The following is a 27509-nucleotide window of genomic DNA, read 5'->3' as shown; positions in this document are numbered from 1 at the left end:
ATCGGTGGAAGGGTGGTTTCTCAACAGGGATCTGCATAAGCCAAAGCAGAGGTGAAAGCACACTGCCGGGAATAGTGAGAACTCTGGCCTGTGCCAAGGGTGGTGGCCATGCCTGCCGTTCCTGCTGCCAGGCATGCTGGACTGGTGGATCTCTTTGACTTTGGGAGTCCTGCACTGCAGTGGGCCAACCTGATCAGGTGTCTCCACTAAGTCTGGCATAAATATGGTGATCCCCCTGTCTAGGGGGAGACTTCAGGGGACCTAAAGAGGGGCAAAGCAGTCCAGGTTGGAAATAAAACGGGTCAAAGCTCTAGTGCTGATCAGTAATGGTATCAGGTTCATGAATAGTCCTTGTACTTCCACCCCAGGTGAGAGAGAGAGACCCAGTCTTGAGGAAAGAGGGCAGAGGGAAAGAAAGAGAGAGGGGAAGAGAGAAAGAGGTGAGAGAGAAAGGAGATAAAGAAAGGAGAAAGAGAGGAGAGAGAAGGCAAGAGAGGGAAGGAGAGGGAGAAGAGAGAGAAAAAGAAAGGAGAGAGAGAGAGAGAGAGAGAGAGAGAGAGAGAACTATTTAGGGTAGAGGAGTGAGGTAAGGAAGGCTAGAAAAGTTAGCTGGGGCTAGATATTGGAAAGGTCTTCAATGTCAAGCTGAGAAGCTTTCACTTCAACCTGTGGGAAACAAGGAGTTGAAAGTTTTTGAACAAAGGGGTGACGTGATGAGAGCTGAGAATCGGGGATCGGGGGTTGATCTGGCACTAGTGTGTAGGGTGAATTGGAGAGGGAAGAGCTTTTAAGTAGGAATGCTGAAATTGTCCAGATATGAAGTAATGAGAGTCTGGACTAAAGTGGTGGTACTGGTAGAAGTGGAGAGTAAGGCACTGATGTGGGGGTGGGGGGGAAGCTTGTCCATGGACTGGGCTGGAGATGACAAGTCCCTGTTAATCTCTCTTTGTCCGTGTCAGGGCATGTTTGAGCCATACCTGAAGAGCTTCTACATCAGGTCCACAGACCCAACACAGATCAAGATTCTGAAAGTGAGTGATGTTGGTCCACATGACTTAGTGTTCCTGTAATGTGGTACACCTGGGCTCCAGTGGCGTTAGTGTGTAACCGCCATCAATACAAGGGCATACAGACCTCCCTGAGGGTCTTCCCCTGACACCTGCAGAGAACCCTTGCTGTCCCCTGATATTTGCACCTTCTGGCTCCTAAATCAGGTCTTTGTGCACAATTGGGATTGGAATTCTGATCCCCAGAGCATGAGGCTTAGGCAAGAGAGCAGCTGATATCTGAGGAGTTTATGGGAAATGAGGTCACTTGATTCCATTTAGAAGTTCATCTAGAGTAGCTTGGCCTGTCCCTATCTATAAACATTCCTATTCCCATAGCCATCTGTCCAGTCCCTACCTGTATTTCTATACTTTTGCCCATGCCCTCCCCTATCTCTACTTCCATCCCAGTGCCAATGATCCTACCCCAATCATGGGCATTTGGCCTGGCAGATGGGCCTGTACTGCTTAGTGTTCCACTTTAACACCAAATGTGATCACAATTCTGGAAACACATCAAAACTTCTCCTACACATAAATACTGTCATGGGCTATTCTCCAGCAAATGCATCCTGCCAAACTTGCCCGCCCTAGAGAAACCACATACACCAATGCAAACACATACATGTCATGCATTTATATTTGCATATACTCTTGGCCAGGTGCAAACACTTTCAGTCCCCCATACAAACACACATCCTCATTAAAGAGTAGAAAGAGAAATGGCCCCAGAGGTGGGAAACATGGGTTCTGATTTCAACTCTGCCACCAATTCCATGTGTTAACTTGGGTAAATCATTTAATCTGTGTTATCCTCTATTCTCTTATTTGTAAATAAAGCTAACCATCTTTTCCCTATATTTCACAGAGTTTTTGTAATGATCAAATGAGAGAATGGCTAGGAGAGCCCAAAATGCTACATAAATATAAGGCAAATAATAATAAGATTGTTGGTCTGTAGACATGACTTGCTTTCTCTGCTTCTCCCTGCAGCTGGAGGTGCTGACCAACCTTGCCAATGAGACCAACATTCCTACAGTCTTAAGGGAATTTCAGGTACAGGGGCATCTTTTGGCTAGAGTGGACTTTGTTCCCAGGGATGGAGATCATCAGTGGGATGAAGAGATCAGCAAGACCTTTCACAGGGCCCCAGATTCAGTGGAAAACAGATCAAATCTGCTTTAAGGAAGGGAGCACTTGTTCCCCCTTCTCCTCCTTTCTACCACCATCTTGCTTATTTCCCAACATCTCTGGCCTTCCAGACCCCACCACCTCCCAAGTCAAGGGGAGTCACTATCCTACTTGGATGATCCCATTCTGGCTACCCAACTTGGGAGACATGACCCAGTGACCCAGGGGTGGGGAGTGACCCACCCACCTGTGGGGGTGACCTTGAGGCTGCAGGTTTCCTATCCCTGGTCGTCCAAGGGGGTCATTTCCTTGCCTATGGAGTCACTGGTCCTGGAGATCTGTACCCAGTCTTAAGGGTCACTTCCTGGTCTCAAATCCCCCATGTTTGCATTCCTAGACCTACATCCGAAGCATGGACAAAGACTTTGTGGCCGCCACCATCCAGGCCATTGGTAGATGTGCCACCAACATTGGCCGTGTCCGAGATACCTGTCTCAATGGCCTTGTGCAGCTTCTGTCCAACCGTGATGGTTAGTATCCATCCATTTGTTCAGCCTCAATGGGGTGGATCAGTTAGTATGCTCAACTGGGATGGGAAGTGTCCATACATTTTCGCAGCTACAGTGGGCAATAGGGAAGGATCAGAGGATGATAAGGATTATGGAGCCAGAGAAGCAGTGTGATATAGTGGGGAAAGCACTGAAATTGGAGCAAGGAGAAAATCAAGGCTCTTTGTGACCAGGGGCAAGGGGGTCTTGTGTTTTTTCATTCGTAAAATGAGACTGAATCAGATTATGTCTAAAGTCCCTTCTGGTGTTCATTCTGTCATCTCTTCTCCTGACCCTCACATGTGTGTCTGTCCATCACATGAGTCCTTGTCCATCTGTCTCTCCACTTTTCCAGGATTCGCTGTGTCTGTCACCTATGGCCTGTGGGGGTCCACCAGACCCTCACACGTTGTCTCTCTATTTCCAGAGCTCGTGGTTGCTGAGTCAGTGGTCGTCATTAAGAAGTTGCTGCAGATGCAGCCATCACAACATGGGGAGATCATTAAACATCTGGCTAAACTGACAGATAACATCCAGGTGGGCATGTGACCCTTGGGGATGAGAGATGATGATCATGAGAGATGCATGAGTGGAACAACCCAGCTTAGGGCATCAGATACATGGAGAGGCCCCACACGGTCCCCTCAGAACCTTAGGATGGGGCAATGGAAAGACAAGCATCCCCTCCCCATGCTCATGTCCCTACCCTGGCCTTTCTGTGCCCACAGGTGCCCATGGCCCGGGCCAGCATCCTCTGGCTCATCGGTGAGTACTGTGAGCATGTGCCCAGGATTGCCCCTGATGTTCTGCGGAAGATGGCAAAGTCCTTCACAGCAGAGGAAGACATTGTGAAACTACAGGTTATCAACCTTGCTGCCAAGCTCTACCTGACCAACTCCAAACAGGTAGAGATCCCAGAAACCCCCAATGACCCACACCTGTACCCTGGAACACCCACAAATACATGCAGAGATGCACACCGATGCTCATTGTAGTTCATGGCAGGATAGGACCAGGGGAGGAGGCAGTGTGGTCTGGTGGATGAGGGGAAGCCTTGGAGATAGGAAGACCTGGGTTCATTCCAGTGCTGACCCAGATACACACAGCCAAGTTTCTCACAGCCTCTCAGTACTGCAGACAACGCTCCAATGTTAACTCACAGATAGCTGCTCATCTGCATGATTTGGGGGGAAATTTCACATCAGGGAGCTGGTGAAAGCACATGTATGGACCAAAAAAAGGTTTGGGGGTCAGAGGTCTCTAATAATGACTGTGGACAAATATAAGGTGAGTTAGAATTATATGTGAGCATCAACTAGAAAACATTTAAATGGTCTTGGTGATAGAGCTCTGGGGAAAGAGAGAGGACAGGGAGGGTGGAACCAGGGAAAGAAGGCTGGGTTTGGAGCCAAAGAACCTGCAGTCGAGTCCTGTTTCTGCCCCTTCCTATCTGGTGACCTTAGAAAAGTCACTTTCACTCTCTGACCTCAGTTTCTCCATCTTTATATAGTGTAGGGAGTCAGTTTTTATCTTAGCTTAATTGATGCAATCACAGAAAGAAATAAGCAGACTGTGGAGGTGCCTGACAAGGTGCTAATTAATATGTGAGAAGGAAGTGCAAAGATCTTGTTTCTTGTTATCCCTTTATGAAGTATGAAATTCTCCCAAGGGCCAAGACTTACAGGGCCTCTACTGCCTCCCAGGCTAGTGGGTTTCTCTTTGTAAAACCCAGGAATCTACTCTTCTAATTCTTTTTTATTTTTGCTTCCTTTTTTTTTGGAAGGCGATTGGGGTTAAGTGACTTGCCCAAGGTCACATGGCTAGGTTTTTGTGTGTGTGTGTTTGTGTGTGTGTGTGTGTGTGTGTGTGTTAAGTGTCTGAGGCTGGATCTGAACCCAGATCCTCCTGACTCCAGGGCCGGTGCTCTATTCACTGTGCCACCTAGCCGTCCCTACCCTTCTAATTCTAAGAGACTTTTTTTTACACACTTCTTAATGGAGGCAGCTAGGTGGCTCAGTGGATAGAGCTGGGCCTGGAGTCTGAAAAACCTGAGTTCAAAATCAGACTTCAGACATTCACTGACTGTATGACCTTGGACAAGTCACTCAACCTGTTTGCCTTAATCCACTAGAGAAGGAAATGACAAACCAGTTCAGTATCTTTCCCAAGAAAACCCATATAAGGTCACAAAGAGTTGGACACAACTGAACAACAGCAACACCTCATTAACTATTATCTGGTCCTTATTTTCTATGATTAATGTTTTATGAATAGGGGGAGAATTAATTGATTTGGAAATATCCTAATAAATTCCCCCCATCTCTCCTCTCTCTTTCTTCTACTTCTCCTCCTCCTCCTTCACCTTTCCTCTCTCTCCATAAAAAGTAAGGGAATTGAGCTGGATGACTTCTGAGGTCCATTCTAGCTCTAAATCTTTGAAAATACAACTTGTGATGGTAGACAGTGGGGCTTAGCCCAGAGTTTGCCAATCTCAGGAGTTTCCCCTACCCCTCCAGTCCTATATGTATCTAACTTTTAGGATTCACCTGTCTGTGTCTCCCTTCCTTAAAGCAGGGGTGGAAACAGGGAGGGAAGGGACAATCTCAGAGCAGGGTGAAGCCTGGAATACTAATATGACACTTGCTAACAAACCAGGCTTATGCTTCTAACAACCCACCTTTATCTCTCCTGGGGTAGAGAGAGGCCTGGTAGATTCCAGGACCAAAAGCATTGGGGAAGTTCCCCGTGGGTCCAGTGAGTTAGAGGGGGTTGTATCCTTAGGGCCTGGAGTTTTAGGTTCAAAGTCTTTAGGGCCTGCTAGACCAGCAGTGCCAGATCCTGCAGGCCACGTTATTGACTTGTGGGCCTCTGCAGGAGCCTTGCAGCCTTGGCAGCAGCTGTTTCATAAAATCTTGAGCCAGCTTTTTTGTCTGGATCCATGTTTCCATGAGAACAAGATACAGCACTTGCCTTCTTAGGACATTATGGTCTTTGCCAACCTGACCATACATACAAATGACCACTAGATTTGTTGTGTAAGGTCTGACATTAATAGGTACTTAATAAATGCTTATTGTTGGATCAATTGATTATTTGGTGTTTGAGAAAGTATAGGTGAGGGATCAGACCCTGGATTGTGTCCTACTGTTTATAGAAGAACAAAACTTGGGTTCTGTAAGGGTTTCCAGAGACAGTATCTGAGAACATTTAGATAGTTCTAATACCTACTTCTGGTGGAAGCACTTGTCTTACAAAACAGTGTTTTTTGAAACCAGTTGGTGAAATCCATTAGATATCTGGTGTTGGGTAAAAGAAAGGAAAGAAAGAGAAAGAGGGGGGCAGCCAGGTGGTGCAGTGAGTAAGAGCACCAGCCCCAGAGTCGGGATGACCTGGGATTGCATCTGGGCTCAGATAACTAGCATCACACCCAGAAATAACTGGCCTTCTAACCTTGAGCAAGTTACTTAACCTTGATCGCTTTAAAAAAAAAAGAAAGAGAAAGAGGAAGGAAGGAAAGAAGAATGGAAGTAAGGGGAGAAAGAGAGAGAGCATTTATTAAATGTGTACTATGCATCAGACACTGGCAGCATTTAAGTAAATGCTAGATTGAAGATGGCTTCAGCAGTACAACCTGTACATGCCTTGGGGGGGGGGCAGTGAGTGCACATTTCCCAGCAGAGGGCCCAGCCTTCTGGACAAGATAGACAGTCGCATTCATCTACAGTGGCATCTCTTCAGGCAGGCCCACTGACTGCACCAGTGGAGCTTTAGGGTCTATAATAAAGCCCTACAAGCCCCTCCCACCATACGGACCTAGTGATCGATATGCTCCTCATAATGGCTTCCCTGCTTAGACAGATCTATACCCTTGATGAGAAATCATGGTAGGTTCTGTGTGAGTATTTGCAGGAGAGCCTGCAGAAAGGTATCATTCCTCCTTCCCACTGGCCTACCGGGGCCCTATTATTCTTGGTGCCTAAAAAAATAGGACAGGGTGGGGCCATGTGTTAATTACTGGGGTTTGACTGAGATAACCATCTTCAATCAATACTGTCTGGTGGTTATATGGAACAGACTAAGGATAGTACTAGGGGCACGAATTGACATGGTTAGACCACCAGTGGTGACAATAAGGGCCACTAGGTGGCGCAGTGGATAAAATGCCATACCTAGAGTAAGGAAGACCTGAGTTGAATACATATTTAAACCATCACTACCAGTGCAACCCTGGGCAAATCACTTAACCTCTGTCTACCTTATTTTCCTCACCTGTAAAATAAGCATAATAACAGCCTCAGCCTTCCAGGGTGGTGATGATGATAACATGAGATAACATTTGTAAAGTACCTTGTAAACCTTAAAGTGCTATGGGAAAGACTAGTTATCATTATTCTCATGAATATAGTAAGGATTCATTCAGGAGAAGATGGAAGGTGACCCTCTGGATACACGAAAGGATTGTGAGTCCTGCATTACATCCTTCAGGTGGGCTGATGCCAGGAGTCCTGCTCCAACATGTCCTTAGTGACATACTGTTTCACTCACTAGACTTAAACATGTTACCATAGCTTAGATGATAATTTGATTTTTTTCCTCTCACCACACCAAGTAATATTTATTCCAGGTGAGGAAAAGGCTTTATAACATACCAGGCAGAGAAGTGTGACTTCCAGGACATCTGTCTTGTGTCACTGGGTTTTGTACCTTGCACATCTCCACATGGAGCCCCTCCGGCTTCTTGGTAATTCAACTGCAAACAAGGATTCAGCCTCCTCTTGGAATAAAGGTTCTTAACTTGGAGTGCATGAACTTGTTTGCTCTTAGACTAGGAGGGGGTAGTGTGATTTTACAAACTGGTTTTACAAATTGATGTTACAAAGTTTTACAGACTGATGTTACACACATAGATCCCAAGCACCCCATCCCTTCCTTCCGTCTTTCCTTCCCCCCCCCACTCCTTCTGTAAGGGTTAAGTGACTTGCCCAAGGTCATACAACTAGTAAATATCTGAGGCAGGATTTGAAATCAGGTCCTCCTGACTCCAGGACCAATTCTCTATCCAAACGAAAACATTTTGAAATGGTGTTGGGAGTCTCAGGCTCTTTGGGATACCCTAGTTTCAGTCTTAAGGCAACCTTCTACAAACATATGTGCTCTGAAAGCTTGGTTTCCCAATTTAGCATCTTCTAACAGGTTCCCCATCCCTGAATTCTAGAGAAACCCAATGGACCTTTTCATAGGGATACATAGTGAACTTGTATAATTTCACTGATACAGGGAACTCCATGATGAGAAAATTCCTTCTGCCAGCGAAAAACAGAACTTTTCTTGCAACTTCTAGTGTTAGAGAGTTGCTTAGAGTGCTAAGAGCTTAAGTGACTTACTCAGGTTCACACAGCCAGTGTGTGTTGGAGTCAGAATTTAAACCCAGACTGCCCAAGCCCTGAGACTGGCTCTATCAGCCATGCTTGTCTCTTATGAGTTTAGTAATCCACTCTCAATATTGTTTTCCCTCCCTGTATTCTTAGATACTTCTTACCCTTCATTCATACATGAGGTTAAATGGTTAAAACCAACAGACTCTTATATAGTTCCTCTGAAAGTCAGTAAGTTCATATATGCCAACTTATCATTGCAATTACTTCCTTTGGGATGAATTAATTCTTTCCAATAGCCTTTTTGTAGTTCTTGAGCAATTGAAATTGCAATCACATTGAAATCATGTCATAGGAGAAACATTTGAACTTGAATGCTTAGCCTCATGGAATTTCTGTATCTATTTCATAACCTCTAAAAGGGGCATTTCTACCTCTCTGCAAAATCTTTAAGCAGGATCCCCACCTCCTTTCCTCTCCTCCCCCAGTCCCTTCCAGTTTCACTTCCCTTCCCCCAGTAAAGCTGCTGATAGGCTACCTGGCCTCAACTCTCTTTCTCTCCTATTTTTCTGCACCCCTCTCCTCCCAGACAAAGCTGCTGACGCAGTATGTGCTGAGTTTGGCAAAGTATGATCAGAATTATGACATCCGAGACCGAGCTCGATTTACCCGTCAGCTCATTGTCCCCTCGGAACAAGGAGGCACCCTCAGCCGTCATGCAAAGAAGCTTTTCTTGGCTCCCAAACCTGCTCCTGTCCTGGAGTCATCCTTCAAAGGTAGGACACTGAAGAGAAGAGGATAGGGGAAAGGGAAAGGTCGGGTTTTCTCATAGAAAATGACAGGGATCATATCCCTCATGGGACAGCAGATTGTCTTCACATAGTGAAGCTTCCTTTTCATGGTACCTCTACCCCAGTGCCCCAGGATACAGCCCTCCCTCCCCACTTCCACTGGGCTACAGCCCTTTCCAACTTTAACAAAGTTAAAAAATTTTTGGCAAAGCTTTCCTCCATGACCCTCTCCATCATGGCTATGGACTTTCCAATGAAATGCTAGTCTGGCTCCTGAGATAAAGCTTCATTGGGCTTTAGGGATTGACTTTCCTACTTCTCTCTAGGCTTATTTCTGACTGGTCCTCTCTCCTCACTGCTTTTTTTAAATCAGGAGAAGTTTCCCATATTCTCTCCCACCCTACTGTTCTTGAAGCAAGCACCTTGAATTTTTCTACAGACTTCACAACTCGCAACACTAGGGAGTAGATAGGTTATGCCCAACGAACAAGGAGAAAGTTACAGATCTGCACAAAGTCTCACAATACAGAATTTCTCGTTTGAATTAGAATGTAAATTGAGCTCAACCCTATTGTCTCTTGGCTCCTCTGGCACAACCATTAGCTATATAATCTTTCTTGGTGCTTTAGAGTTTCCCATCTTGCCTTCTTTTATTTCTGGAGTTGATTTTTAGAACCCATACTCAAAGGAGGCCTGTGTCCTAGGCTCCCTCAATACCTTGTTTTCTTTGAGACCCTATGAGTTCAGCAGATATTTTCATATACGAATTGGGTTCTTGGCTAGGCAAAGGACTGCTATAATATTTACCTGCACTTTAGGTAGAAGCCCAGACACTATATTGTTCAAGTGCCTTCTTTGTTCACAAGGGAAGGTTTTGCTATGCTTTCCCCTTTGCCTCAAACCACTTCTGGATATTCCTCCTTCCTATACCACTACTTACTCCCACCCAGGTACATCTGCCCCTCTCTGGGAAACTTCTCTTTCTACCAACAAAGCCTTTCTTCATATAGATGGACACAGAAAGGAAAGAGTTCCAGTGTCCATAGCTGGCCCTGACTGTTCCTCCTGGATCTTCTACCTCTCTCCATCTCAGCCCCCTGGCAAACCAGGCTTCCCTCTCCCTATTGGGGAAAAAAAAACTTGGACTAAACCGAAAGTGACCTGAAGGTAGAAAAGGGGGATTTTACTAAGAAACTAAGGTCAACAGAACAGTCAGCAGAATAAAAAAGATGAGTAGCTGAGAGCGAGGTTCTACACTGTTATGGATACAGAAACCTGAGGTGGGATCAGGAAGGATGGGGCCTTTCCACTGGAGGCAATCAGGATCATAGCCTCAAGGGGAACCTGTTACCTTTCTTGGGAAGGATTGGCATAGCTCTCAGGTAGATAGATTCAGGTGGTCAGTCACCAAGTATTTATTAAGCCTTTACTATGTGTCAGGCATTGTGCTAAATTCTGGGGATACAAAGAAAGATTTAAAAAAAGAACATACATTCTAATGGGGGATACGTGAATATGTGAATAACTAGGTACATACACAGTATATATAGAGTAGGTGGAAAGTAATTTAAAAGAGGAAGCATTAGCAGCTAGGGCGATCAGGAAGGTCTTCCTGAATAAAGTGGGTTTTGAGCTGAATCTTGAAGGAAGCCAGGGAAATGAATGTATGGAGATGGGAGGGTAGAACATTCCAGGCAGAGGAAATAGTGCAGTCACTGGGATGGAAAACAGAGTGTCATGTTTAAGCAGCTGCAAGTATGCCAGGGTAACTGGATCATAGAGTGCAGAGAGTGAAGTAAAGTGTGAGAAGACTTGGAAGTATAGGAAGGGAACTGATTATGAAGAGATTTAAATGCCAAACAGAGGATGTCATGCTTGATCTTAGAGAAAACAGAGAGCCACTAAAGCTCACTGAGGGAGTGAAGTTGCTGAACTTGTGCTTTAGAAAAATCATCAGTATGGCGATGGATATCAAGTGACAAAAAAAATATATTAGGCACTGTGAGATACTAGTTGATTTTTTATCAACTCCTTTTATTTGCTGTGAAGATGATTTTAGGATAGTGGTCTATAGTTAAGATATAAATGTTTAAAAAAAAGGCAAAAATAAAATCATTTTTTAAAATCACGTTGACTGAGACAGTTAGGTGGCCCAGTAGATAGAGTACTGGTCCTAAAGTCAGGAGGCATTGAATTCAAATCTGGCCTCTGACCAGACTTGACACTTACTAACTGTGTGACCCTGGGCAAGTAAACCCCAATTGCCTCACCAAAAAATAAATAAATAAATAGATAAAATCACCTTGGCAGCTGAGTAGAAAATGGATTGGAATAGGGAGAAGCTTGAAGCAGGGAGACCATTTTGAAGGTTACTATAATAGGCCAGGTGAGAAGTGAATGTTTGTGGGTATGTTAATTGAAAGAAGGAGATGTCCATGAGAGACAGTCTGAGGTTCGCTACAAGAAGATCTGACAACAGGTTTGATAATGGCTGAGTGATAGTAAAGATTCCAAGATAATAACGAGATTAAAAGCCTGAGTGAGTTGGAGGACAGTTGGGTCTTTTATAGTGAAGGGAAGCTCCCAAGAGGAGAGGTTTGGGAGGGGAAAATAAAGACATGATGAATATGGCCATTTCAGACATCCAGGTCCAAGAGGCAATTAGTAATATGTGACTGTAGCTCAGGAAAGAGATTGGACTGGATATATTGATCTGGGAATCATTTGCATACAGATGGTCATTGAACCTGTGCAGGTTAATGAGATCACTATGACAAATGGTATGGAGGGAAAAGAGAAGAGGGCCCATGACAGGTTTGGGGAAATGCCCATGGTGGTACCACACAAGGGAGTATGGCAGGGATGAAGGGACAACAGAGAAAAGTGAGAAGGAGCGATGGGACAGAGAGGAGAGCCAGGAGAGAACAGTGTCATGAAAACCTAGAGGAGGGAGCATCTAGGAACAGCTGGTTATTGATAGTGTCAGATACTGCAGAGAAGTCATAAAGGGTTAGGATTGAGAAAAGCCCAATGGAGCTGGCAAGGAAGACACTTCTGGGAACTTTGGAGGGAGCAGTTTCAGACTAAAAACCAGATTGTAGATGGTTTAGAAAAGGGAAGGAAGTAGAGGCACTAAGTATAGGAGGCTTTTCCAAGGGCTTTAGCTATGAATAGGAAAAGAGAGAGGATGATAGCTGGTACAGATGGCTGAGTCAAGTGAGGTTTTTTAAGAAAGGGGGAGACTTGGTCATATTTATAGGTAGCAGGGAAGAAATCGGTAGATAGGGAGAGACTTAAGATAAATTGTATTCCAGTCTGGCCTCCTGGCTGTTCCATGAACAAAACACCCATCCCCTTTCAGCTCCAGACACTTTCTCTGGTTGTTCCCATTCCTATTTCCTCATCTCTACCTACTGGCTTACCTGTCTTCCTTTAAGACCCTGCTAAAACCCTATCTCCTACAGCAAGTTTCTCCCAACCCCTCTTAATTCTGGTGTCTTCTCTCTTTTAATTATTTCGTATTTATCCTGTATATAGCTTTTTTCTACATATGTTTGCTTATTGTTTCCCCCATTAGATTGTGGGCACCTTGAGGGTAGGCACTGTCTTTTGTCTCTTATTGAATCTCCAGGACTCATCACACTGCCTTGCATACAGTAGGTGCTTAATAAATGTTATGACTAACTGATCATGGCTCCCATGTCATCCCTCTTGGTTTGGCTATAACTTACTCTTCTGCAGCAGTCTTTGACCCCTCCCCGTCCCCACTTTTTCCCTGATCCCTGAATGAGGAAGGACTTTCCTTCTTGGCCCACCAGAGTCTTTCCAGCAGTTCCAGGCCATCTAGCAGTGACCCTGTAGCTCTCTTTTTCCCACTCTTCTAGAAGGGTCTATAAATCCAGGCTCTCAAGTTCTATTTTAGCTCTAATCCATTCCTTTTGTCCTGTTCAGTTGACCTGAAGCATATTCATTAAGCTATTTTTTAGTTTGTTTCTACTATTTAATGAAACCTAGCTTCCTCACCACTTGTTCTATGTTCGTATCTGGGTCTAGACCTTTTAGTGGCCATGAGTTCTTAATGGTGGCCATCTTCTTTCCTTTCAGCCTTTCTGAATCAAGTAAGCTTCTTTCAACAAGGAGAAGTGAACTCCCTGCTTTTTTTTGTTTTGATGCCTAGACTCTCTGTTTATCTGTCTCATAATTGAGAGACTAACTCTGATCATTTGTACAACAAAAGTGACAGGTATGCCTTGACCCCAGTGAGTGATCAAACTTGCTGGCTCAGATCCTCAGCTGTACGTACCCCCTGGATTGTTTTTGATTACTCAGTCATTCAGATATTCCTACAGAAGGGGTGGAACTTTTCCAAATTCTCATAATTCCATTCATACACTATGTGATGTACAGTATACACTTATTAAAACTTCATACACATCATTCCCAACAAAGTAAGAAGATGGTTGTTTTAATTATCCTCTGATGGGGGTGTGTCTTTTCCTTGCAAAGTCTCCTGTGATACATTCCTCCCCCAGAGTCATAACTAAGAATATTTTTACCTGGAGGAATATAGTTGGGGGGAGGGGCATATAAAAGGGCCAGTGGCACAGAGGACAGTCCAGCCATGATTCATAGCCATGTCAGGAGAAGGGGATGTCCCCAGCATTCACACACCTCCTTTAGGTGTTTAGGGCAAGAAGGCAGGTGCTAGGAAGGAGGTGTCACAGTGACAGGACCACTGGGGAGTTGGCCTGAGGGCATTTAGGCCATTTGGGATGTCCAAAGACTTCAAGGTGAGAGAGAAAACATTCTCTACTCTTTTCCCCAACCCATGCTTCTATCCTAGGACAAAGCCCCATTTGCCTTGTGCTGGTTACAGTTTTCCTTCTTTTCAACCTTTCCTACCCAACCCCCCATGTGAATTTTTCCCCTTAAATCCCATCATGGTAAAAATCATCCTGAATACTTCCCCATGGCCTCCTTTTCATCTCCAAACTCCTGAGGTATGTCCTTGTGCCTTCCCTCTGTATACACAGTCTGTTCCTTTATTCCAAACATCTCTTCCTGCTATGCCCCTTACCACTAAATTCCCCTACAGTGTGTCCCTCTTCCTAACAATTATCTAAGAACCCAATACCATCACCTATAGGCCAAGCAACCTCAGACTTCCCCCTAGAAATAAGGAAATTTGGGGTAGGATTCAGTGTGCCAACTCTGGATCTCGAGGCCTTTACTTAGAAATCTCCTGGAACAACATAAGCAGTCCTTTGGGGGAAAACCCCATCAAATTTCAACCATTTTAAATTCTGTTTCCTGTTCACTTTTACTTCTTTAACCCTGACCCCTGACCTTTACCACACCTCTGCCCTTTCATAGACCGGGACCACTTCCAGCTTGGCTCATTGTCTCACCTGCTTAATGCCAAGGCCACCGGTTACCAAGAACTCCCAGACTGGCCCGAGGAAGCTCCTGACCCATCTGTTCGAAATGTAGAGGTGATTGAGAAGACGGGTAGGGATTGGGGAGGGATCAAGAAGGCCGAATGAGAGAACAGAGGAGTGGAGGGGCATAGGAGGGTGGTTTGGAATGAAGCAGAGGGATGGGACGAAACAAAAGCTTGTCTACATCAATAGATACAAAACATGATCCATCCTTTCTGGGAGGTTGGGGAGAGGAAAGGAAATCTAATCCCTTGGTCTCTGTGGTGCTTGGGTCATGACATGGACAACAGCAGCTCAAAACAATGGTCAGCCCACACTCCTAGGTTCAGTGATTTCCCTTAAGCTCCCTTACCCATTTGATCCCTGCAAAATCTATCCTGTTCCTGGCCCTCCCTGGTTCCCTAAATCTCCCCAGACCCTTTCCAGCTCTTCTTCCTCCAAACCCTTAATGCTTACCTTGTGGTACCAGAGTCCATTAATGCCTCCTGGACTCCCCAAACCTCAGAGCCTGTTCAGAAGAGTCCTGAACCTTTTTCTCAGGGTATTTATCCCAGGGCTTTAGGGACAGCTTGGTTTTCTCATTCCTTCCTTATTGCACACAGCTTAATGCTTCTAGATGCAAATTCATGTTCCCCAGCCCAAGTGGTAGCTCTGGAGTACAGTCCTGGTCTCTTCCCCCTTTCTTGCTGTTCCTTAAGCACAAAGCCTTTGCAGATTTTCTAAGGATTTTTACGACTTGCAGGGGAACAGGTAGGTGGTAAACAAATGGGGGAAGTTCAGAGTTTCAGTCACAGCAGTCTTAAAGTCCCTTTTGGCTTGCAATCCAATGAAGCTAAATGCCCTTGGACCTCAAGCAGACTTTTGTACTTACTTCTTCCTGGTCCAAATTTGCTTTGGCTTCTACAGGGCCCCCCTTTAGAGACCCCTTTGATTCCCTGCTCCTTGTCTTTGACTCTGCCTCACCACTTCCATCCATTATCTTCAGGAAGAGTTAAACTGTAGTATAAGAACAGTTTCACAGCTTCCCCCGCCCCGTACCTAAAGCAAATACAGGGCCCTTTGAGGTATTTGTAAGAGTTTTATTGCTTGCAACAACAGGGGACCAGAACTTTCAAGGAGTCTCACAAATCTCACAATGGAAACTGTCTTTGGTGTTGACTGGAACCTAAATAGAGCTGGGTTTTACTCTCTCTTAGCTTCCACAAGCTCCAACAAGCTCTGATAACCTCCCTCTTCTTTCTTGGTTCCTGTGGTTCGTGTGTAACCCTTCACACACCTTTAATTCTCTGGAGTCCACAACCTCCTCCCCTTTGCAGTGAGACCCTTTGGGTCAAGGTCATACGAGGGCCGATGCAGTCACTAGTCACGTAAATTTCAGAGGGGAGCTCAGGTATCTGTTTGTTCCTCAAGGACATCTCTTCTAGTAGCTTCATACATCTATGTCCTATCCTATCAGAAGACTGGAGTTTTCAAAAGGCCATGCAGAACAGTTGTATAAAGGAAGCACCTTCAATCAGACAATTTGGTTTAGAACCAGCAGGGCTCTGAGAACAGAGAGCAAGATGCAACAGAAGAAGCACAGGATTTGGAAGCGGGGGATCTGGATTCAGTTCCTGGCCCTGCCACTTAGTGCCTGTGTGACCTAGGGCAAGTCATTTAACTTCTCTGCAGGCCTCAGTTTCCTTGATTATAAGAAGAGAAGGTTGGACCAGATGGCTTCTTAGGTTCCCTCCCATTTATGAATCTATAATTATTTACTTTGCAACAACCAATATTGGTTTGAGAGGATAGTTCATGAAATAAAATTTTTTTTGCTGACAGACACAGTTACTGTATTGGTTAGTTTCACTCAATTGCTTTTCTTTCTTACAAGGGTGGATACTGTGTCAAGGGTGATCTATTGGGAAATAATCGTGGTGCAAAAAACAAAAGACATCAATAAATCTTTTTTTTAATTAAAAAAATACAATTATTTAATTCAACTCCCTCATTTCATAGATGAGGAAAATGAGACCCAGAGAGGCTAAGAGACTTGTCTGATGTCACAGAATTAGTATGGCAGAGCCAGGATTCAAACCCAGAGCCTCTGACTCCAAGTCTAGAGCTTCTTATATCACACCAATGTGTCTGGCTCTAGTTTGTCTAGTATACTTCCAGGAAACTCTGAGGGCCTACTGTGTACCAGGCACCATGCTAGGTGCTGTGGAGCTACAAAGGTGAATGTAACCCTTACAGCCAAGTGGGAGAGAGAAGACATAAACACACACACACACACACACACAAACACTTAAAAACTGAACATGACAAATATACAAGGAGAGATATGAGCAAGCAATCAGTCAGTCAATAAACATTTATTAAGTGCTTACTGCATTCCAGGAACTGTGTTGGGATAGAAAGGAAGGTAAAAGGCAGTCCCTGCCTTCATGTAGTTCACAATGTAATGGGCGAGACACCATGCAAACAATTACATATGAACAAGATATAGGTAGAATAAGTTGGAGATAGTCAACAGTGGGAAGGCACTAACATTAAAGGGAAATGAGAAAGGCTTCTTGCAGAAGGTAGAATTTTATCTGGGCCTTGAAGAAAGCTAAGGAGGCCCAGAGGTGAAGATAAGGAAGGAGATGGTTCCAGGAATGGAAGACAGCCAGTGAGAGTCAGGAGACAGGAGATGGAGTGTCCTGTTCAAGGAAGAGCCAGGAGGCTAGTATCAGTGGATTGAATACTACTGGGGTGGGGGTAATGTAAGATGTAAGGGGGTGGGCAGTCAGGTGATGAAGGGTTTTAAATGCCTTCTCTGTACTATGAGAATTCATTGCAGGAAAAGATTAACATCTAGCTAAGGTGAACTGAACTTTAAAGGACTGGTAGGATTTGAAAAGATAGAGATGTGGAGGGCTCAGGAAAGAATAGGGAATACAGTGCAGTGGGTATGGCACTAGATTGGGAGTCAGGAAGGCCTGAGTAAAAATTCTGCCACAGGTATCTACTAGCTGTGTGACACTGGGCAAGTCACTTAACCTTGCTGTGCCTCTGTTTCCTTCTCTGGGAAAGGAGGGGGTTGGACTTGATGGCTTCAGATGTTCCTCCCAGATCTAAATCTGCTATCCTATGACCCACTAGGTGCAAGAAAAGGTGTGAGCAAAGTCACAGAAGTGAGAAACTGCTGAATGTGTTCAGGAGGTGACAAGTACCATTTGCTTTTTTGAGAATTAATAGATCAGGGAAATGTCTGTCAGGAATGTGCTATATCTGGATTTCAGCAAGACATTTTGACAGTCTTTCATGATATCTTTTGTGGACAAAGATGGGCAAATGGAAACTGGATAATTGAATTAAATGACTGAAGTTCCCCAAAGAATAGCCATTAATAGATATGTGGAAAGGCTCTGTCCTTGGTCCTGTGCTAGTCAATGTTTTTATCCCTGACTTTGGATAGAGACGTTTTTGCTTATTGGTTTTGCAAATGATACAAATTAGGAAAAAGAAGGAATATGTTAGATGGCAGCTAGAATGATGAGCAGAGTCTAACAAGATGATATTTCATGGGCATCATGATGTAAAGTCCTGTATTTAAGGATTTATTGAGGGGGGGTGTGGTTTAAGCCACTGAACAGTAAAGAATAGAAACAATGGGCCTGGGGAAAAACACACCAAAAAGACAGTGGGGCTCTTTTGGATTGAAGTCTGTAGTTCAGTGCAGCAGTGGGTGGGTGTGAGGCACAGTGGAGCTGAATGGTACAATAATACCTCATTAATTGGTCAATATAGTCTACTTGTACAAAGAAATCATTACACTAAGAATACACATGATCCCATCAGAGCAATTCCTGTTCAGGTCATTGATGGTCAATAGATCTTTTCATCCCCTCTTGAAAAGGACAAGGAGTCATTTCATCAAAGCCCCTTACTTTTCCTAAATGCTTTTCAACCCACAGGAGGATCTATCCCTGATTGAAACCCACATGGGTCTTTTGGGCGACTATACCCAGGTCCCTTTGGTGTGCCGTGTTCCCCTGTCCCTCATCCTCCCCATCATGTACAGTGCCCCAACTTGGCTCCTCTGTGTGCGGTGTCCTCCTTTCTCCCTGCATGTGCACCCATCCCATCCATGGGCATTCCTTTTCTGCTATGTACACAGTATCTGACATCCCTGATTTGTGTGCAGTGGTTCCCTAGTCTCTCCCACCTACTAGATCCTATGTCATATCCCCCGACCTCCAAAGGAGGAACCAGGTCTGGCCTGACTCTTAATCTGGCTTAACAGGACATAGAGAAGAAACCCTAATGAAGAGGGGTGTCACTGTGTAGAGAGGTAGGGGAGGAGGAGGACAGGCTGGGTTTGGCTTTTTCTTGCCCCTCTTTAAACTCCTCTCTTCATCCCTCACCCACTCAGGTTCCTGAATGGACCAAGTGCTCTAACCGGGAGAAAAGAAAGGAGAAGGAGAAACCATTTTACTCAGACTCTGAGGGAGAGTCAGGGCCCACGGAGTCAGCAGACAGTGGTGAGAATGGAATGGTCCCCCACAAAAATACCCCACAGCATAACGTGTTGCCCTAATCTGCACATGCATACTGTATTTCTACAAGTGTGTAGCAATTATCTAAGTATGCCTGTGTTTAATTAAGTGGATATTCATGTGTATGTCTGTGTCTGTGTGCATATATTCATAAAGTATGTGTGTATCTTTGCATGTATGTGTGTTCATGAGTCTAAACTCTCATGGGTAAATGTGTGTCCAATAGACATGTGCACACTGAAGTGTGAATTGAATTTGTGTCTGTCTCATGTGTGTCTGTGTCTTCATCCATTTCAATGTGTCTTGGCTCCTACATATGTCTGTCTGTGCATATAAGTGTATTTCAGAATGTGGGTTTGTGAACCTATTGATTCATATCTATGTGATTGTATGTATACATGCATGAGGGTGTGTATGGGTTGTGTGGTTTGAGCAGTCCAGGAGACTGAGATTTTAGGCTTCACTGAAAGAACCTGGGGTCAGGGAGCTAACTCAACCTGCAAGTGTTACTGCTTGAACCCTGGGCCCAGGGAACCTGGCCAGGAGCTGAGCAGTCACAGAGCCCTGGCCCTGATCTGGCCCTGACCCAGCCCTCCACCACAGACCCTGAGTCTGTGAGCGAGTCTGAGAGCAAGAGCAGCAATGAGAGTGGCTCAGGAACCAGCAGCGATGAAGACGAAGAAGAGGATGAGAGTGACGAGCCGGAGGCAGATGAGAAGAAGAAAGGGAGAAGAGGCGGCCAGGAGGCCTCCAGGGAGAGTGGAGAGAGGTGATTGGGGGGGCCTTCCCGGACCAGAAAGGACACCAAAGGTCAGACAGCAGGGCATGTGGCCAGATAACTGGCAGCAGCCTGCGGAGGGGACCACTACCAAAGCACAGGTCAGACACAGAGCCGAAAGGGACTTCAGAGATTGTCTAGTCTCATGTGCCCATTCTTGCCTTGTGATATATGACAAATCTGAAACCTTACTCACTTGTGCTTTAGGCTACTATGTACATACCCAGACCAGCGACTCTCCTCAGATGTTAAAGGTCAGAGCTGACTCTAGTCAATAGCTGGCCCTTCCTCAATGGAGGCTTCAGACTCCTTTGGTTAAGTATGTTGATCAGGCCTTCCCAACTTCCCCAGAAACAATTTAGAGTCAAGCTTGGGTCAAATAGCAATGCAAGGTCTTAGAATGCTGTTTGAATATATCAGTGGAAATTTTGTAGAGAACCTGAAGTGGTTTTTTATGTAAGCTTCTGGGCTCTATCTATATCCTTAATCTTTACTATAGATTTGTCCTCCTCCCAAGTACAAGCTGTGGCATTTGACTAAACACTAAACACAAAATCTGTCTGTCTGCTCATCCCAGAGAAAACTTAAAAGTCTATTTTAGAATAGTTGGCCAAGACTAGGTGGTCTTCTGCTTTTTGAGGATTGAAAGGCCTGTGAGGGATTCATGGCCATCCCTAGAGTAGGCTCTCATTGAAGAGACATGCAGAGGGGGCTGGGTCCAACTGGTTAGCCTCAGAATGTTGGCAGATGCTGAGTATAACATGGGAAGATCTTTTCTAAGAAAGGGAAGGGCCAAAGGGAAGTGGAAGGAAAGGTGATTTCAGGGCCCCTGAGACAATGATAATTGTGATAATTAGAACAGATGTTTTACAGTCCTTAAGGGTTTAGACAGGGTTTTACATACATTGTCTCATGCCATATGAGGCTAGGTTGAGGGAACTAGGGGTGATTCTCCTGAAGAAAAGACTTACAGGGGACATGATAACAGTGTCCATGTCCTTAAAAGATTAAAGTGCAGTCTGAGAGTTGGACAAAAGTGAGGGATAATAAAGTTATGGGGAGGTAAATTTTAGCTCAATAAGAAGAAAAACTTCTTAGTAATTGAAGTTGTCCAAAAGGTAGCATGATATATTCTGAGAGATTGTGGGATCCTAGAATTTGTGAGCTTCACTAGAAGATTCAAGGATGATTCTGGGCAAGTTACTTAACCCCAGTTGCCCTCCCCGCCAAAAAAGCAAAAAAAAAAACTTCGAGGAGATGCTGGGTGATGTCTTGTTGCGTATGCTTGTAGAAGGGACTCCTGTACAGGTTTTAGAAAAGTGGTCTAGGTGATTGATAAAGTCCCTTCCATTTCTGAGAGTCTTTCATTCTGTGAAAGTGCCAATGTCCATTTTTGCCAAACTGGATAAGGAACCCAGAAAAAAGCCTTCTTTCACTGTTTCAAAGGGCAGGATTTAGGTGGTTTTGAGCTCTGGGAATATGGTCTTGAGCCCTTTCTACCCCTCCAGTGACCAAAGTGAAGAGGAGCAGAAGAAGGTAAAGAGGAAGAAGAAGGCACATGAAAGAAAAGAGACATCTGAGTCCTCAGAGGAGGAGGGAAGTGCTTCAGACAGCAGTTCATCAGAATCTGAGTCAGCATCCGAATCTGAGGAGGAGGAGGAAGAGGACCAAGCAGAGCCTGACACTTGGAGAAGAAAGACAGTAAGAACAAGGGGTTGGGGAGAGGGAGAGAGGAAGGGAAGATACAGCCTATCCCAGTAGGGAGGTTACCCCCACAGGACTGACTGGGGTGTTATTATCTGCCTTTCTCAGGCACAGACTGTAGTGTGTCCCCTTTCCCTCTTTCTACCCTCTGCTCAGCCTCCAAGTAGCAAGATAACCCCCAAACCAAAGGAGATCTCCCTGCTTGACCTGGAAGACTGTGAGTAGGGAAGTTTGTTGTTGGGGGGAGGGACTGGGTGATGGAGGGGAGAGGTCACTCTCATAATGGGAGCTGTGAGTAGAGGATGCCTTTACTAAAGGTGTGGGTCCATGAGTAGCTTAAGCCCCATCAGTAGAATATGCACAGGGAGCAAAGTTGTCTTGAGACTTGGAGGCACCAGTTCTGGGGAGCACTCTCTAGCCATGTCTAGGTGAAGGTTCGGACCCTGCGTAGCCTCTGTATGGAGGCCAGCAATTCCTAATCTCTTTCTGGGAGTTAGCAAAGTACCACTTCTATTTGGTAATATCTGGGTTGGGATTAAATCCTAACCTCTATCCAGGAATCCATAGGTCTCAGTCTTGTATAGCATCTGTCTCTCCAGCCTCTGCCTATGGGCTGAAGAACCTGATTTCTGTCCAGCCCCTATCTCTGGGCTAATGAGGTCTATCCAATGTCTGACCTCTTGCTGTGACTGAATAGGGCCTGTTCAAGGCCAGCAAACCTACCCAGATCTGGTGGCTCTTGGAGTCCACTGTCCATGGTGCTGAATCTACTCTGTGACTAAATCTCATTTCTCTCCCCTCCCTAGTTCCTTCTTCAGGAATGTCCCATACCTTCCCTTTCCTCCTCCCCATCCCATAGGCCATCATTATGAACTGCTCCCTATCTCCTTCACAGTTACTCCTCCCAGCATTCAACCAGTATCCCCACCAAGGGTCGTTTCCAACAGCTTAGTCACTGATCTGGAAGGCTTGACACTCACAGACTCTTCATTGGCACCCTCGGTGAGAGTGGGAACCCTGAAAAAAAAAAAGGCACGGGGGGAATGGGTGGATAACAGGGAATTACTGTCCATTTCTGAATTCCTAAGTGACAAGGTCAAGCACAGGGGAGTGAACAGGGGTCTAATGTGTTGTCCTATTGTACTAATCAATTTCTCATTTCTCCATTTTCCTCCTCCTGGCCTGTTTCTGTACCCATTTCTTCTCTGGTCTCTCCTGTCTCCACCTTTATGCTCTATCCCTGCTCCTACACTTTACTCTTTTCCCCCTTCTCCTGCCCACCCACAGCTGCTCAGTCCTGTGATGGGCCCTGGGAAGCGGCAGGAGCTGCTACACCGTGTGGCAGGGGAAGGGCTGGCTGTTGAGTATGTATTCAGCAGACAGCCCTTCCCTGGGGATCCGCACATGGTATCTGTGTGCATCCACTTCTCCAATAGCTCAGAATCCCCCGTGAAGGGTCTACGTGTGGGGGTGACCCACCAGCAGTCTGGCATACGCATCCAAGAGTTCCCTGAGATTGGTGAGGGTGGATATAGGGGAAATGGGGGGAGGGCATCCTTGATAGGCTCAACCCTTGACCAGGGACTTGCATACTTTATTTACCAAATCTATGTCCCATGTTCATCTAAATTCCCTTGTGTGTCTGTGTGTTTATTGAGGATTGTGAACCATTAATTCATATGGTCCAGTGCCCAAGATATACAACATCCAAAATCAATGATGCTCCTTACCGACTAAGACTAGCACCAGTGGTACTTTACAAATTATGCCTAAAACACATAGTGATGTGACCAAGTGATTCTGAGTGTGATGTTGCCTGGTACAATGGTGCCCTAAAATGCTATTTGGCAAAAACAGCCTCGTGTAGGCAGTGCCTAGGAGTCAGTACCTGGCACAGAGAGTGCTTAGTACAGATGGCAACAATACAGACTATGCAGGTATAGACTATACCCTGAAGACAGTGCCTGGCACCAACAATGACTAGTTTAGACACAGATGGTGCTTGATATAATATAAATGATGCCCAGTACAGATGGTGTCTAGTGCAGGAAGATAGTGACCAATATACGAACATCCAGAAGATGGTGCTCTGAACAGATGGTGCCCATATATATTGTGCCTGAAAGACAGTGTCTGACAAACAGTACCAATATAAAAATTTGTTAAGTGCAGATGGGGCCAGTACAGACAGTTCCTGGGAGACACTGCTTGTCATGGATAATATAATCTTACTTGCTTTGGGAACCGTCTAGATTTGAGGCTGGGGATAGGCAGGTAGGGGGATGATATGGTAGAAAGATGAAGGGACAAGGTGATAGGAAAGGAAGACTCCTGGGCAAGAAGATTCTTTCTTAGGGAGGAAGGACCCTTTCTTATGGAAGGAGGGCCCTTAAGGAGGAGAGGAAAGCAAGGAAGAGAGGAAAAAGAAAGAAGAATCCTTGGTTAATCTTAGGGCTCCATCGAGGTTAGTGGTAGGGCGAGGAGGCAAAAACCAAAGAAATAATGGCCTCAATTCTTTTGAAACTTAATGGGACCCAAGGATCAGGTTCCTTTGGAAGGGATGGTGACAGCATATTTACCCCCTCTCTATATCACAGAATCCCTGGCACCTGGTGATTCAGTTACAGCCATCATGGGCATCAACTTCTCTGACTCCACCCAGGCAGCTACCTTCCAACTATGGTATATGTTGATTTTAGATCCCAGGAAGCCCTAGAGGAGGGAGGTTGGGTTCTTACCTGGAATAGAAGTAGGGGAAGGGAGAAGGGCCCAAGATCTAGTGGGTCTAGAATGCAACCCAATTCCTGGGACCCAACTCCCAACTCAACCTAATTTCCTAAGGCCCAACTCTCATGTCCAGGCCCAGCCCTTTGGGATTCTACTTCTTGAGATCAAGCCCTTGTAAGGAAGGAAGGGTGTGGTGTTGGCCTTACTTTCTTACTTTCCTCTAGCACTCAAACTCGACAGTTCTATGTCTCCATCCAACCACCTGTGGGGGAGCTGATGGCCCCTGTGTTTATGAGTGAAAATGAGTTCAAGAAGGAACAGGGTGAGTAATCAGGAAAGTCCAAAAGCCCAGGGCCCCTCATAATCTCTGTACAAGATCACAATGTTATTAGCTAAACTCTGCATCCTAGAAGTTAGTTACTTCTTCATAACCATGGAGAGAGCCCTGGGGTGGGCAGATTGAGGACTTGGATCTCACCTTCCTGGCATGCTTGGTCTGACGGGGGAAGACTCAGTTCCAAGTCAGAGAGGTTCTGAACAGGCCTAGGTTTCAGGTTCTTACCCCCATCCCACCTCACCCCACTAACACCAATTCTTTGACTCATGGGCCCACAGCAAAGCTGACAGGAATGAGTGAAATCACAGAGAAGTTGACCCTACCAGACACGTGCTCAAATGACCATATTATAGTCCAGAGGGTGACTGCCACAGCCAATCTTGGCCGGATACCCTGTGGGGCTTCTGATGAATACAGGTAAAGCAGGACCCTAAGTAGGAGGGGAGGGACCCTTATGGAATATGGGTCTAATGAGGGACTAGTTGGGGTGGGGAAGGAGGGAGTACTCGGACTCTGTGTAATTAGAAGGTACCCCCTTAACTTAGGACACATAAGTGACATTCTTCTCCCTATTTAGGACTGTGAGATCATGGCCATCTTACACTTCTTCTTTCTCTGTACTTATTTCACCTATTCTTCTTCTGCCCCAAAGGTTTGCTGGAAGAACGCTGACTAGTGGAAGCCTGGTTCTGCTAACCCTGGATGCAAGGGTGGGTGGAGCTGCTCAACTAACAGTCAACAGCGAGAAGATGGTGATCGGCACCATGCTGGTGAAGGATGTCATCCAGGCCTTGACACAGTGATTCTATGCACCTGCCACTGGTGCCTGCCTCATTAGCTTCTCCCCTTTCCTCTTGCCCCAGGCCATGATGCATCCACCCCTTTTACTGCCCACATCAAATCCCCACCCAGAGCTGCAGACTGGGTTCTGAAACAGTTTCTCCTCAATCCCTATCCTCTATTAGTTCCACACAATCCCCCCAGCTATATCCTTGGTGAGGGACTCACCTTGCTGGTTATCTACCTTCACTGTCCTCCCCCAAGGGACTCCTTAAGGGTGGGGAAGGAGAGAAGGGAGTAGCAGTTGCCTGCTCAGTGCCTCCCCAGTATCCTTTATTTACTTATGGAGAATCTCAATAAAACTGCCCCCCTACCTCTTCTCTCTGGGTTCTTCTGAAGGTGGTCATAGAGGAGGGACAGAGGCTGACCCAGGCCCTACAGAAGCAACTATTAATGAACCCATCAAATAATCATTATATGAAATTTCCCATACAACTCTTGAGAAGGAGCTAGGGCTGGTTCTAGTCAGGTTGAAATGGGACATAGGATACTGTTCCATGTCTGATGTCATAGCAGCATACCAGCCAATATAGCTTGCCTTAGAGATGGGAAGGAAGACAAGAACCCTAGGGAATTTTTGGTTTGAGGTATACACATAGACCAGGGCATGGGAACTAATTGTTCAAGGGCTATAAGCCTAGGAATCCCTAAAAGGCTCTGGAAGTTGATGGCAGGAAGAAAAATCAATAGTAGCTAGAGGAACAGAAGACAATATAAGAGAGAGTGGAAGAGAGACTAGCAATCCTGCAGGAGAAGGAAGGAGAGATTCCCCATTACTAGTATATTTTTATTTTATTATTTTATTTTATTTATTAGGAAGGTAGAGAATTTGGAAATCAAGGTTTTTTGGGTTTGGGGGGTTTTGGAGGGGGAGGGCAGGGCAATTGGGGTTAAGCGACTTGCCCAAGGTCACATGGCTAGTAAGTGTTAAGTGTCTGAGACCGAATTTGAACTCAGGTCCTCCTGACTCTAGGGCCAGTGCTCTATTCACTGTGCCACCTAGCCGCCCCTCCCCCCAGTTGCTAGTATAAACAGCCTAGGGAATGAGAGGGCAATGTAGGAGAGGACAGAAGAAAACCAAAGGAAAGTGAGGCAAGAAAATGAACTCTTCCAAGATTGTGCACTATGGCTTTGTCTTCTTAGACTTTTCTGTTCGGCCCACATTCCTCTGTAGTTACCTGTAGTACACATCTTTAGGTAATCCAAAAGAACTTGTGTTGAAGGGGCAGTTGGTGAAAGGTTATAGGTTAAGACTGCATTCCTTGTCCACCATTGGCTCTAGTCCCTAGTGTAGGTATTGTTGCAAGAGGAAAAAAAGCATGGTCTGTGCTATTGCTGGAACCCCCCCAAAAAGTACTCAGGGTCCAGAACCCCAAGACTGTGGGGTGGGAAGACTATACTTTTAAGACCTTCTTTTATAAAAAAGGAAGATGGGGGCAGCTAAGTGGCTCAGTGAATAGAGCACCGACCCAGGAATCAGGAGGACCTGAGTTCAAATATGGCCTCAGACACTTGATACTTACTAGCTGTGTGACCTTGGGCAAGTCACTTAACCTGAATGCCTCACCTCTCCCCTCCAAAAAAATCACTAATGTTAAAAAGGAAGATAATTAAATGTATTATGCATACATCAAAGAGCCCAGAGTTCCCTCTGAAATATAGATGAATGTTATTTCAGCCCTCTGGGTATTTGGGGAACAAAATGGTGTTCTTTACCAACTGTGTACTATACCTATGTACAGGGAGATCTGAATTGAAACTAAGCCTATGTAACAAAAGAAGAAGAATCTTGAGTCCTAACTCCAAAGATAAAAGGGATCACAGACATAGATGAAATCTTAGAGGTTATCTAATCCAACTCCTTCATTTTACACATGAAGTAAAGACGTCAACCTACAAAGTCATTTGCCCAAAACTGCATAAGTAGTACATGGGTGGGGAAAGGGGACAGACATGTAGTGACTACACCCCTATCATGTACAAATATCTCATTTGATCTTCACCTATGATCCTCACCTCAGTCCTAGGAGGTGGGTGCTATTATTATCCCCATTTTACAATTGAGAAAACTGAGGCAAAGGTTTAGTACATATTTCCACCAATGGTACAGATTGACTAGCCCAGGGTCACACAAGCTACTAAGTGTTTTAGGCCAGATTTCCACTTAGGCCTTCCTGACTTCAGGCTCTATACTTAATCCACTATTCCACCCAGCTGCTAAGGATTTAAAACCAGGTCATCTCACTCTAAATCTAGGGCTCTTTCCACTGG

General features: G+C 45.3%; 1 protein-coding gene across 2 annotated transcripts in view; it reads left to right on the top strand.

Moving 5' to 3' along the window:
• AP3B2 (adaptor related protein complex 3 subunit beta 2) overlaps positions 1–26001 on the top strand; it is a 52897-nt gene extending 26896 nt beyond the window's left edge. Inside the window, exons 10-26 of one of the 2 annotated variants that reach the window (XM_069067268.1) lie at positions 960–1031; positions 2040–2102; positions 2575–2707; positions 3153–3262; positions 3454–3630; positions 8690–8876; positions 14265–14383; positions 18729–18837; positions 19456–19621; positions 21139–21331; positions 21491–21551; positions 22230–22336; positions 22622–22853; positions 23932–24016; positions 24286–24383; positions 24677–24815; positions 25051–26001. In XM_069067268.1, the coding sequence (XP_068923369.1) occupies positions 960–1031; positions 2040–2102; positions 2575–2707; positions 3153–3262; positions 3454–3630; positions 8690–8876; positions 14265–14383; positions 18729–18837; positions 19456–19621; positions 21139–21331; positions 21491–21551; positions 22230–22336; positions 22622–22853; positions 23932–24016; positions 24286–24383; positions 24677–24815; positions 25051–25201 (2202 nt within the window). In that variant the 3' untranslated portion in view covers positions 25202–26001. The remainder of the gene's footprint in view (positions 1–959; positions 1032–2039; positions 2103–2574; positions 2708–3152; positions 3263–3453; positions 3631–8689; positions 8877–14264; positions 14384–18728; positions 18838–19455; positions 19622–21138; positions 21332–21490; positions 21552–22229; positions 22337–22621; positions 22854–23931; positions 24017–24285; positions 24384–24676; positions 24816–25050) is intronic. The other variant, XM_069067269.1, reaches the window with a different exon arrangement.
• Positions 26002–27509: the final 1508 nt, after the last annotated feature.

Source organism: Petaurus breviceps, unplaced genomic scaffold (genome assembly GCF_028583685.1).
Source record: "Petaurus breviceps papuanus isolate PSGF00001 unplaced genomic scaffold, PetGlider_PUasm1.0 90740, whole genome shotgun sequence".
Lineage (NCBI taxonomy): Eukaryota > Metazoa > Chordata > Mammalia > Diprotodontia > Petauridae > Petaurus > Petaurus breviceps.
This window is presented reverse-complemented; position numbering and strand designations above follow the sequence as displayed.